At 37.3% G+C, this 12,746-nt stretch overlaps 2 protein-coding genes across 2 annotated transcripts; both read right to left on the bottom strand.

Annotated features, from left to right (window-relative positions):
* Nucleotides 1–706: 706 nt before the first annotated feature.
* Nucleotides 707–4,486, bottom strand: Bacc (nuclear regulator Bacchus). The gene is made up of 3 exons (XM_013323230.1): nucleotides 4,263–4,486; nucleotides 2,643–2,826; nucleotides 707–2,490 (listed from the first exon to the last, which is right to left on the bottom strand). The coding sequence occupies exons 1-3, from the start codon at nucleotides 4,365–4,367 to the stop codon at nucleotides 2,438–2,440; spliced, it is 342 nt and encodes a 113-aa protein (XP_013178684.1). The 5' UTR covers nucleotides 4,368–4,486; the 3' UTR covers nucleotides 707–2,437.
* Nucleotides 4,487–6,251: 1,765 nt separating this feature from the next.
* LOC106127341 (DDB1- and CUL4-associated factor 8) lies at nucleotides 6,252–12,532 on the bottom strand. Its single transcript, XM_013325424.1, has 11 exons — nucleotides 12,226–12,532; nucleotides 11,813–12,152; nucleotides 11,172–11,431; nucleotides 9,677–9,850; nucleotides 9,271–9,446; nucleotides 8,640–8,827; nucleotides 8,201–8,369; nucleotides 7,616–7,761; nucleotides 6,940–7,138; nucleotides 6,741–6,860; nucleotides 6,252–6,595 (listed from the first exon to the last, which is right to left on the bottom strand). The coding sequence occupies exons 1-11, from the start codon at nucleotides 12,341–12,343 to the stop codon at nucleotides 6,452–6,454; spliced, it is 2,034 nt and encodes a 677-aa protein (XP_013180878.1). The 5' UTR covers nucleotides 12,344–12,532; the 3' UTR covers nucleotides 6,252–6,451.
* Between the last annotated feature and the right edge of the window lie 214 nt (nucleotides 12,533–12,746).

The raw sequence follows: 12,746 nt of genomic DNA, 5'->3' as shown, positions 1-12,746 counted from the left end.
GTATACCGTTATACGCCGTCTTCTAGAAATGCCATTGACATATTTACCGGAGACTTGCTTTTATGAATAGATTTAATATAATTTAATAAAATATATACAAGAGGTGCAATAACACCATTGTAACACTTACCAGAACAAATAGTAATAAATGCAAGTCCGGAAATGGGGTGCCTACCCTAAGTCGGCTCCCCCTAAGCTACAACCCTCTGCTTGATCGCATAACTTCGTGTAATAATAATTTAATACCCATGACGTTTTAGGTAAAAATTACTTTTAGTGTCTGCAATCAAGAAAAACCTCGAGACCTCGTTAGCACTTTGCAAAGTATTGCAGGATTGACTCCTCTTCGACTATTTTAGGCAAATAGGTACCGTATTGGTAACAACGGCCGCCTTGATGTTGCGCAACATATATTTTTATAGCGCTATCTTTAAAATTATTAATGCTCGTGTGCAACTCATGTTTTATCAGTATAAGCGACTTCAACTACTCGGGTACAAATAAATAAGCTAAGAAACAAAATAACGTTTTTTTACTTAAAATCGGTTGTATTTACATTTATTTTGTCAAATGTAGAAAATCAAGTGTTTATCACAAATAAATAAATCGTTCTAAGGTTCACATTTGACGTACACAATATGAAAACAGCTCATTCTTACCACAAACGAAAGGCGGGACACGATAGGATTAATTCATAAGATAATTAAATTTCATTTTCGTTTTATTTTTATGTCAATTGATGCTAATGAAAACAGTTCTGCTCCCTTCGATGCGCGAACGACAACGAAGCATTCTCGTGTAAATGTTCGAATAACCCCGCAGTCTATGCTAGCTGAAAAAAAATATGACGTGGCTCGACTATTGTGATGCAGGCCGCCGGCGTCAGCCGGCGGTCGCGGTCCAACGAGCGGCGGCGCGGTCGTCGCCGTCCGACCGGCGTCGGCCGCGCGGCAATGGACACCGTGATGTCGGTTATTTTCCACGCGCGGGAACGCGTCGCCGTGCCGCGGTACGAGGGGCGCCGGACGCCGCCGGGTCGCCGCGGGCGGTGGCGGGGGGCGGCCGCGGCAAATCGAAAGAGGCCACGCGCGCGCGGGAGGGGGCCGCAGCGACGCGTACCCCTCCCCTCCGCCCGCACGCTGCCGCCACCGGTCGACTTCCCGGGCGTCTCTTCATAAAATATATCGTACCAACTACTTACTAGATCACTTTAACCTAGGAATCTCTTAGTCCACACCTCGTAATTGGAATACCGAACTGAAGGTTCTATCCTAATTAACAATATGGACAAAGTTACGGGCCGGTTATAGGTGTTGGGTGTCGCGACGCGCCGCGCCAACCGTCACGCTATTTATCAGTCGAGCGGGCGACGGGCGCGCGCAGCGAGATAGTGTAGCAAAATTGTGATGTTTTTCTATCAAAAGTAGTCGCTCTTTGTTGTGAACTCTACCGCACGATTAGCAGAAGCCAGTGGCGGGCTACGAACTCCCGACCCACTTCAATTTTACAAATTCAAAGATTCTATAACAAGCGCTATGCGGCGGGAATTTCGTCCCCGCCGAAACTACACGGGTCATATTATGGCCCGAAGGTGCCGCCGGAAAAACAGAAAGAGTGGTATATGAATTGCAGCAAACACGCTATGTTGCATTGCCGCTTACAAAATGCCAGGCTTCACTTACTCTTTATATATACACAATCTCTCGATTATACAAAAGGATAATTTTGGCTCTGCTTGCAACACATTTTCAAAATAAAAAAATGGTTTTCTTCGGACTTTTTCATGGAAAAATATCACAACTTTGCCGCACAACGGGCTCATAGGATTACTTCTAAATACAGAGCAAATTTTCACTTAGACATAAAGTTTACTTTCAAAAAGAAAACACATTTGTACATCTCATGACAAAAATTCAACAGCATTCCACTAAGTCTTAATTGTTAGCAGCGAGCGCCGCAATGTACATCGGACCGCTTTCTGTTTAAAACTTATAACATTGTAAAAAATTGAAAATCTGCATTGGATTCGACTTAATTACGGTTTGTTGTCATTTATTAAATTAACTGCACCCGTTTTAGGTGGGAGCGTCGTCGGCCCCGCGTGTTCCCAACTAGCCGCCGCGAGCACTGGCCCGGGCTTGGTGCACCCTTATATTAGTCCATTTTATTATTAATTCATAACTATGTGGCAATTTGCGAACTAAAATTCGACTACTAAAACTTTAAATGGCAACATGTTTATTTCTTATACAGTTTGAGACACATATAGTCTCAAAACGGCGCAACTTGCGGTGTAAGTGTGAAGGAACATTTTCAATTGTCCAATATAAGGGTGCACCGAAGGGTGCGTTGGGGCGAAGCGAGGCCGCGCCAGTCCGGGCCGTCACGTGCACTAACACTTCACTGTGACATTGTCCTTATAGAGGCACGGAGCGTATTACGCATCCTCTTCCTCCTCTTCCCCTAATAATTCCTCTTCCACCTCTTCATCTGCAACAAAAACATTAATTATTATTAAAATACGTACTTTTAACATGGTCAGCATACTTAGGTGACAAGAATTTTAATTCAAAGTCTGTGATTATTATTCAACTATTTTATACAAATATTGTTTTTACAAACTTAAACAACAAATACTTTACCTTCGATATCGTCTTCTTCGCCCTCTTCTAAATCTTCTTCATCTTCGTCACCTTCGTCTACTTCCTCATCATCGTCCTCCTCCCCTTCGCCTTCTCCTTCCAAATCGTCCTCTTCACTATGTGCTTCGTCGTCCCCGCCGCCATTTTCTTCTTTTCGCGCCTTTTTTGCTTCTATCGCTTTGTCCTTATGCAAAAAAAAAACAAATTTATTTGGCGGGAAATGTTGTTCCTTAAAAAGGAATGTACAGAACTACAAAATACTGCATTTTTTTACTAGTTTGAGTGGATCAAACAAGTGAGAACTGGCTATCAGCCAATTGATGTATTCTACAATTTGCGCGAACTAAAATCGACCAACGGAGTATGTCATTTTTATGCATTTTCTGAAACAAGATAATGAATAGCAGGTGGTAACTATTTGTACAGTAGAAATAAAATAGCGTGGGTTACATTCATGTGGGGGAAAGAGAAAGGCGAAGTGCGGTACCGGTGCCATACGGCCGAATTTGCTGTGGCAAATTTTAACGGAAGGCGACCGACCCATGACGCCACAACAGTCAACAGACTAAACGCTATGGCTAAGAACACCATCTCAGTTTACAAGCATGGCAATTTAAATTTAAGCGCATGCTTCTTATAACACTTTCAGCAATTTTATTTTACATTTTAAAATAAATATCACACGCGAATAACATTTGTGTCGTGTTTTGTATTTAGGTTACATTGTGCGACAGAGACAAAAGATATACTAGCTCTTGGGGATAATTTTCCAAATTCCCGCCTATTTCGTGAATCCAAATACATTTCAAAATTGATTATTTGAGTTTTCAATGGATAAAACAAAGGAAGTCTGATCTACTATAACACTCGAAACACCTACATGCAAATACGCCGGGTCATTGACTACAGTTTAGTGTAACGTACTAGCAGAATAAATTCACAACTGTGCGAGTTGTATAATTTGTAGCTTCTACGTAGTTTGATTAGTAGCCTTGGTGCTGCTAGGAAAGCAAAATTAAGTAAATGATAATATCAACTTCTACGCTACATAAGACAACACACACTGACATTCGCCGGCCATGTTTCCATTTAGCGTCACGCTACACGACCGTAAATCGAAGTGCGAAAATTAGTCAAAAATAGCAGCAGACCACAAGTAATAATATTCATATCAAGGCTTGCAATCGAGATAGGGACAAGACGAGTTTGATTTTTGTTTGTAATAATATCTAAATCATTGAGGACAAGCGTACGTTCCCGCGCCATATTTTTTTTCTGCCAAGGTCATGCCTTCGTAAAACGGGTAAACAAAGCTGGAAACCTCCAAAAGATTGGAGATAAATCGATTTTACATGTATAAAGTATTGAGCACATTAAGTATAACTTATATTAGTACTGACTCATCGATTAGCTCACATACTAAAATATGTATCAAGTCTGAAATGACATCCAAAAATACGCCGGCCCTCAATGTTTCAACGCTCCTGTAAAGCACTTTCCATAACCACGTGGGCCATAAGTTTTAAAATTTGACCGTATTAACTTTACCCTATATTGCAAGCGTTCAATAAAATGGCGAGCGGCTAAAATGAATACATTTAGCTTGACATGTGCACTCACCTCTGCTGCCCTTTTGGCTCCTTTTAGATCACTTTTCGCATCTCCAGTTTTCTCGTCTCCGACCTTGTCAACGGCCACTTCACTGTTATTTTCATTGGTGCTCATGATTGTTCTGATTTTTGTTAATTACTAGAAATAATACGCTAGGTATATGGTTACTCCAACCCGACGCACGACTGACTGATCGAGTGAGCGGGCGGGCGCGATGGAGATGATTTTGAAAACGAAGATGGCGCGGGCTTGTACACGCTGGCCTTCTGATTGGTTGGAACCGTTCGCCATTAACAAGCCTAACTAGCATGTGGGTATTTTTTTTTAGATCGCATTTTTGTTATATTATTACTTAAACTTTTCCAAATTATGGTAAAAATATGTTAAAACCTATAGAGAATGGTTTAATATTGTATTAAATGCTTTGTGCTACGTATTTATTAAATGAACCGGGAAAATAATAATCAATAAACGCCATTAGTTTCACATAATAACGCTACGCGGCGCTGGCATCAATGGATTTTGAATAGCGGGAAACTTCAATGACACTCAAAAGAACATGGCAGGTATTTTCACACTATTTTTTTTTAAAGTTGTACTGTCGACGCATTTTTATTCTGACTACTTATTTTATTCTTCTATTAAGTGACTGATTTTGTAATATTAAAGTGAATATGTTGTTTAATACCAAGATATGCTTTTATTTATCATCGGGTTTGTAAACATACAATCATCTTTACTTTTATGTTAATAATAATTACCAGGACACTTAAACGATTCTATAAATTATAATTGAATGAAAATACATTAAATATCATATTTTTCGTTTATTTACATAATTGAAACTAACTTACGAATGTTATGGATCATGCAATATCTCACATACAAATGTAAATGAAAACATAAGAAAAAAGCACATGTAGAATGTAGTACATATCCTAGCAAGATAAGGAACTATTATATGATAAATGAATACATCTATTAGAGCAATAAAAAGGTTTATGAGTTTAAAAGAGAGAGATTTTTTTTATTGGTATCACATTTAAATTTAGAATATTTCAAGTGTTACCATTACTCACGTGACGAAATCTTTTAAAATATTAATGACATACGAAATATTATTTAAATACTACTATAAAGGCAAAACAAACATTTGATATTATTCCACTAAACAAGCACTTTCTAATTTAATATTTTAATGAATACGATAAGATATAGCGGTTTTTCGGTTCTCCAAATAACATCTAACACCTAACCGTAGAATGTTTTTTTTTCTTTTTCTAACAATTTTTTTTATTAATTAATTTTGAAATTGTACGAATATGAGTACACAATCTAAACTACAATAGTAGAACACAAAATACTATATCACAGGCATAAAATATAAAAACAAAACATCCCTTTAATGTTAATTAAAAAGTAACAATGGAATACAGTGAATGAGTTTATATTTTAAATTACGAAATAGTCGTAAAACTGTAATTTAAAAGAACTAGTAGCTTCTATGCAGCCATGTTTGGGAGATGAGATTTAAATAAAATTTTCATTAATAATCGTACAGATAAAAAAAGAAAAAAGCTAAAATCAATTTGAATGTAAAGAATTTATTTCAATACAACACTACTTTAAAATTATTTGAGAATTTTTAGTCTTGCATGCGAAATGTAAGATTGACTAAAATTCTAAATAAGTATAAGTATTTTTTTATGAAATGATTAAAAAACCACAAACAACATTGAAACGACACAGAGATTTATAGCTGCACAGAACCAATTTTGTCAAACTCTGTTATTTTGTTAACACAATTAAGTCGCAAAGATAGCTTGATTGATTTGACATATTTAATGTCAATGTTTTTCTGACATAGATTTGACGGGGCACTTTATTTGAGTTGCCAAATGCGCAGTTATATGATTTTACTATTTGTTACTATTGTCAAATTTAGAGTTACTGCCGCAAACAGTCGTTATGGCCGTTAAGGAGATCTCATAAGTATTGATTTACGATAGAAAACTCACTTGAAAATGCAACATTTAATCATCGAGACAATTGTGTTAGCAAACTTGAACGGTTTTTGGTAAATGAATAAACTAGAGCAGTGTGAGAATATTCAAGATTCTACAACATTCCAGAATGTTCTAGATGATTCCAGAACACTTCAGAATGTTCCAGAATATTGTACAACATTCCAGAATGTTCTAGAAGGCGGTGCAGGCGTTGCCGTCGAAGTCCAGGTTCCTGCCGAGCGCGTGCGGGTTGTCCTCGCGCCAGGCGCTGTATATCGCCGGCAGGAAGTCATTGAATAACGGACTTCGCATTGTCACGCTGTTTTCGCGTATCACCTGGAACAAATAACAAAAATGTGGATAAGCAGAGTAAAAATTAATTACATTCAGTGTTTCAGCAGTGCATTGTTTTTGTTACATTTGGAATTCGTATATTTTTATAGGTTAAAATATAATAATAACTCTCTAAATAATAAAATACCTTCTCCATGCCCTCATAGTCAGGATCAGCTTGCTTTATCGGTACCCATATCTTGACGTCCCTGTCGAGGCCGCTAGTCGCCAGCACGGGGAAGCGCGGGTGTGCTTCTATTGAGTTCACCTTAAACATAATTAACCGTTGGTTTTTAAGATCAAAATCTTTCCTTAGACCAAAGAATATTGCTAAATAAATAACTCACGACTCCATTAATATCCGCATATAGCCATTGCACAATAGCTTCACTCTCTGTATCCCAGATGTAAAGATAAGAGCAGTCAGAGCCTGACACCACGTACTGACTGCGAGGCCCAAAGAATGACACCCCTTTGAATGTGGCACTGTTCCGATGACCCGTATACCGCCGCCTGTATCCCACTGCGTCCTCGGCTGACATGTCACTATATATTAAAAAATAAATTAATAACTTGCTGTCAGAAAACAAAAAAAAAATATTCTGTTACATACCAGCGTGCATTATGTTTAACATTTAAATTACTCATACATTTTCTACACAAACATTCATCGTAAATGATTATGGATTTAAATCATGCATCTTTGGTTTAAAAAAATAATAAAAAATCACTTTTCTTTACTACACAAAAAGTATTTTTGTTATTTATTACAATCATAACATACCACTTACATTCTACATCTTACATCTTACTTATATATGAGATTGTTTAGATGGATGGATGTTTGTTTGAATATATCTCCAGAAAGCCTGAATGGATCTCGATGAAATTTGGCATACATATAGAACATAGTCTGGAAGAACGCATAGCCTCCTAATTCTGTTTTTTTTCTGCGTTTACGGATTCGTGGGTGACCGCTTACAATAATAAATATATTTTCTGTCGTTTTATAAAATAACAGACCTGTCCTCGATATATTCATCTTGTTTGGTATCAATAAGGTATATGTCCTCGTCGTTGTAGGAGCCCAATATCTTTGTGCCGTCATGGTTGTATATTGCGCAAGTGAGATGCTTATTCAGAGGCTGTTGTCTCTTCTTATTATTCATCTGGAAGTTAAACATAATATTATTATTCATAAATATCTTGACATTTTGATTAAATAACAAATAATTGTTTGCATAGGGTGATTTAAAATAGTTTAATACCGTCTCTAATACAGAAATTAAGTATAATATTGAGAAATGTTCAAATTGGTGGCCATTACAGATTTTTTGAGTTATTTTGTAAAAACTACGAGATAAATTAGTACTAGAAGGTAGCTGATGTTGTCTAGTTATGTGAGTTTAACTGTTTTACTGAAATATTTTTTAAATGAGAATATTAAGTATGAATGTATGTATGGATGGATGTTTTTAGAAAGTATCACAACAGCTTAATGGATCTCATTCGAATTTGGCATAGATGTAGAACAGTCTATAAGAACATATAGGCTACTAATTTAGTTCCTCGTTGATATGGATATAGTTGAGGAAGGCAGCTAGTCACCATAGCGATGTGGAAGGGGCAGTATGAGGCTGCGGGGGCTGAGGGGCGGCGGCGGTCGTACACGTGCATGTATCGGTCTCGTCCCGCCACCAGCAGCTTGTTGCCGGTACAGTCCACATCCACACTGTACAGCGGCACTGTCAGACCATCACGACGCACGTGCACCAATCTGTAATATATTCATCTCACTGTTGGTATACGGACGAAACAAAATTCTCTATAAAAAAATAATTTAACTTTGTTTTTATGTGTTTCAGCAGGAAAAAGTTAGTAACACATTCAGTATCGTCATAATAATTTATAACTAAAGCAAAGTTGCATTGAACGTAGTGAGTTTATCAGCTGTGAGACGGCTCATTGATCTGTTCGTACATGAACTGTGATCTGATCTGATCTGATGGTGTGTGAGGTTGAAGGTGTTGTGAAAGTTGTTACATACTTGGTGGGTGTATTGGAGCGCACATCTGCAAGCAGCACGAGTCCGTCCTCTCCCGCCGAGATGACCTCGTGCGGCGCCTGCGCACTCACGTGCAGCTTGTGTGCGGGGCGCGCGTGTGTCGCCAGCCGGCGCCGCGCCACGCCCGGCCCGCTGTTCCCGCCGCTCGGCGCGCACTGCACCAGCCGCACCTAACCAACGCACATTTTATCATCTCTTATTTAGTTTTTTTATTTTAGAAGTTGACAAACCAGCCATGGTTGACTGAATTCGTCGAAATGGCTGGTGGACTATTCCCCATAGACATAGACTATAAAAATTTGATTAAAATCATGGCTTATCCAAACAGCTCTTTATAGCTTTGAGAAATTTTTTGTCTCAAATGATTCTTTCAAGTTTACAAAATTTAGTTTTATTGTATTTAGACATTTATATTTTTATAATAGCAACTGGATTATGATAATTTTTCTTTATTGATCTATTATTTATAAGCAAATTGGTCTCGAGTCATGAGTCGAGTCGAGAGAGTGCTATATTATATCTGTTAAGATGGCATTTCGCTGTAAAACAGTCATCTGTGAGGAATAAACAACAAACAGGTATCATCAGGTATCACAGCTTGGTTATTAGTTACCTGACCATCCCTGGAACAAGTGACAATATTCAGCTGGCTCCGAGCATTGAGATAGAGGAACTTGCTTTGAAACACATTAGCCCTGTGCCCAGTTTTGATAGACTGCAGGGCGCGGTTGCGAGCCCAATCCCAAACTACAACATTCATGTCATCCGAACCCGATGCTAGAAGATGCCCTTTGGAGAGAAAAGTCGCAAAATTAGTACAACATTATTCTAATATTACTATTATTAATAATACGAGACTAGATGGATGTATGGATGGATGGATAGATATTAGAAGGTATCTCTGGGACGGATCAACGGATCTTGATGAAATTTCACACAGATGTAGAACATAATTTAGAAGAATGGCAACTTAATAAATATTTTAAGTCTGCGGAAACTTAAATATGTAAAATCCTTACCCTCAGGGTGGAAATTTATAGAGTTAACACATCCATGGTGCTTGTTGAGATTGTGCAGTTTTTCAAGTCTATAAACTGCATGAAGTGATCCATAGAATTTCTGCTCAAACTTCATGGGGCTCTGCGCCGTTTTACCGCAGGGAAATGTCAGACCCATCTCTCGGTTTATTACTTCTGCAACAAAAGATTAACACTTTCAGATATTTATAATATACTTACATTTATTTCTTTTTATTTAAATAAATTCTTAAAGAGATAATCAAAGACCACAGTAATAATTGCTAATAGCCCTTATGATCATCTTAAATTAACAAATTTGATTAGGGTTTTTATTATATCATAAGGTTGCAATGAGCGAGCGGCCACCTGCAATAGCTGAAATAGCGAAGTGACCGTTGCCCATAGACATACGCAACCGCATATGCGTTGCCTACCTTTAATCGACGGAGGAGAGGATGCACAGAAAGAAAATATCCTCCCTTCCCATGCATCCTCTCATCCGGAAAGTCCACATCCACTTCCCATACTTTCCTTATAAGGGAAAGTGGACTAAATTAGACCTCCGGGACACACACTCATCGGACTGTACGCGGAATTGCTTCCACTTGACGCCTGTCTTCTGTGTGGTTGTGGTATTTCACCGGGCGAGCCGGGCCGATTCGTGTGAAGATGTTAAAGTGGGCTCTACTACTGTTAGTGTGTTTGTAAAAAAACAATCTCTTTGATAAAGATCATTAAAATTTGATTGATTATAATTAATTTACATATTCAGATAAAACTTTTTTAATATTAATCATAAAAAACATGACTAAGTTAAAAATCTATTACTAATTTCAATCGTCTTTTATTATAAACCAGCTGTCGCCTGCGACTCCGTCCGAGTGGATATATAAGAAAACTTAATTAGTGTAGCCTATGTGTTCTTTCAGACTATGTTCTATATGTATGCCATATTTAATTGAGTTCCTTTCAGCCGTTCTAGAAATATCTTCAAACACCCATCCATCCATCCACATCACATCCATCTAATTTATAATAAATTTGATGGATGTGATGTGAAAAAGAATAAATAGTATCCTATGTCCGTCTCCTGGCTATAAGCTACCTCCTCACCAATTTTCAGCCATATCGGTTAAGCCGTTCTTGAGTTATAGATAGTGTAACTAACACGACTTTCTTTTATATGTATATATATAAGATAAAATAAATAAATAGCCCCTTAAGAACCCTTTCATTAAATATGTAAAGGTTATTTGATTAACTTTGATTTTGATTAAAATGAATTTTATAATACCACTAGTCATATTTGAATAAGTCTTGGTTTTTGAAATATTCAAACATATCATTAAATGAAAATTAAGGAAATATCAAAACAGTTAGTCAACATCACAGCAGACCAAAGAGCTGGCAGCAACCTCGGACAAAGAATTAGGTTAGCTGCGCAGTAAGTGGCTGACCTTGAGCAACCAAATAGATTGAAATGGCCTATACTTACCCCTTACAATAATATAATCATGCTTTGGTCTTTCCTTCAATAATACTTTTGGTGGGGGACCAAAAAGTCCTTCTGTATTATTTCCTAATAAGTCTTCATTGTTTTCCATCAGAGCTGCATTGATGCTCGGAGTGTGCGCCCAGAGGCCATCATCATCGCTGGAGTCCATAGGTTGGAAGTTGACATTATCACTCTCGAAGCTGTAGTTACTGTATGAACTATTACTGCTGCCACTTGAACTGCCACTGCTGTTGGAGCTTCTGTATAACAGATAATTTTATTGTAATTTTAGACATGGGTAACTCAACTATGAACTGCAGATCAGCTCATGACTCACATATGTGAAGCAGATGAACCAACTCAAATGAATAGACTTGCAGCCCATCTCAAATAATACTGGCATTGTTGATTTGTGTTTCAAGGTGCAACCTACTATCACCTATCAGTTTGAAGGTCATAGTACATCACAATGAGATGCAAATTCAGATGTTGAGCTACAGCTCAATGGTTCAAGACTACGTGACCTGAGTCTTATTAAGCTCTTTCATTTGAGAAATCATCTCATAATAGTATGAAATAGTATCAACATTTATCATAGTCTATATTCTTATCAATACAATTTATATAGAAATAATACTTACGAACTTGATGTATCTTGTGAAATTATGGTCAAAAGATGTTGCATGTCATCACCATCATTATTATCATCTGGAACTATGCGAATCTCACTAGAAAAATCATCAGAGTCAGTCGACGACTCATCAGAGTCTGGAGTCTTTCTTTTCCGGTAATTTCTATCGCGACCGTGGTGACGGAGGTTTTGCATCATAACCCGTACCATATTGTCAGATGTACCAACATTTACCACGACATTTGAAGGGCCAGAAGCGGACAAAAGATCATCACTACTCGTACTTTCCGATTTATCTGGGGATATACCACTATCCACTACCTCTTCTTTATTATTACTACCCTCTGCAGCTAAAAGGAGAAGAAGGAAATGTTATATGCGTAATTAAAATGCTAAAGCGTATAACAGGAATAATGATAATACCTGCATCCTTAGCGCTGTTTTGTGAGGTCCCATCGTTTAATTTTATCTTTTTTCCACTCAATTTTCGACTTGCAGGAGAATCGTTAACCTCGTCATCACTAGACGAATTATCTTCCATATTTGTCTAAGTTTACAGCAGCTTAACAGAAAAACTAATAACACACAACTTGCGATACTTAGCACTTAAAATGTTAAACTAAACAGATCACAACGTTATTTTACATCAATAAAAACAATAATTCAATGAGATGAAGGATGGAATTTTTTCCTATTCTTTTTCTGACTTAATGATTTTTATTCTATGCCAAAAACCTAAAAAGACGTGAAGTCGTGCAGATTATTAAAGTTTTTATCTGATGTTATGATTTGCAGAGTGCAAATGTTTTTTTTTTGTTTAATTAGGTTCTTATAGATGAATTTATATCCATAATTTTAATAAAAATGAATGAAGGTAATATTTAAAGATTTAATTTAAAATGATGTCGTTTCTTTTGTAGATAAAAATCAAAGGTTTCCTGTTC

This window comes from Papilio xuthus, unplaced genomic scaffold (genome assembly GCF_000836235.2).
Source record: "Papilio xuthus unplaced genomic scaffold, Pxut_1.1 DF828952.1, whole genome shotgun sequence".
Lineage (NCBI taxonomy): Eukaryota > Metazoa > Arthropoda > Insecta > Lepidoptera > Papilionidae > Papilio > Papilio xuthus.
This window is presented reverse-complemented; position numbering and strand designations above follow the sequence as displayed.

What these genes read in the sequence shown, in the direction of transcription:
- Bacc (XM_013323230.1), bottom strand. Translation starts at nt 4,367, where the DNA reads ATGAGCACCAATGAAAATAACAGTGAAGTGGCCGTTGACAAGGTCGGA. An exon ending in GAGCCAAAAGGGCAGCAGAG is followed by an intron (nt 2,827 to 4,262) that starts GTGAGTGCACAT and finishes TTTTTGCATAAG; the next exon opens with GACAAAGCGATAGAAGCAAA. An exon ending in CGAAGAAGACGATATCGAAG is followed by an intron (nt 2,491 to 2,642) that starts GTAAAGTATTTG and finishes TTTTTGTTGCAG; the next exon opens with ATGAAGAGGTGGAAGAGGAA.
- LOC106127341 (XM_013325424.1), bottom strand. Translation starts at nt 12,343, where the DNA reads ATGGAAGATAATTCGTCTAGTGATGACGAGGTTAACGATTCTCCTGCA. An exon ending in GCCCCTTCCACATCGCTATG is followed by an intron (nt 7,762 to 8,200) that starts GTGACTAGCTGC and finishes TTTAACTTCCAG; the next exon opens with ATGAATAATAAGAAGAGACA. An exon ending in ATGCGGATATTAATGGAGTC is followed by an intron (nt 6,861 to 6,939) that starts GTGAGTTATTTA and finishes ATTATGTTTAAG; the next exon opens with GTGAACTCAATAGAAGCACA.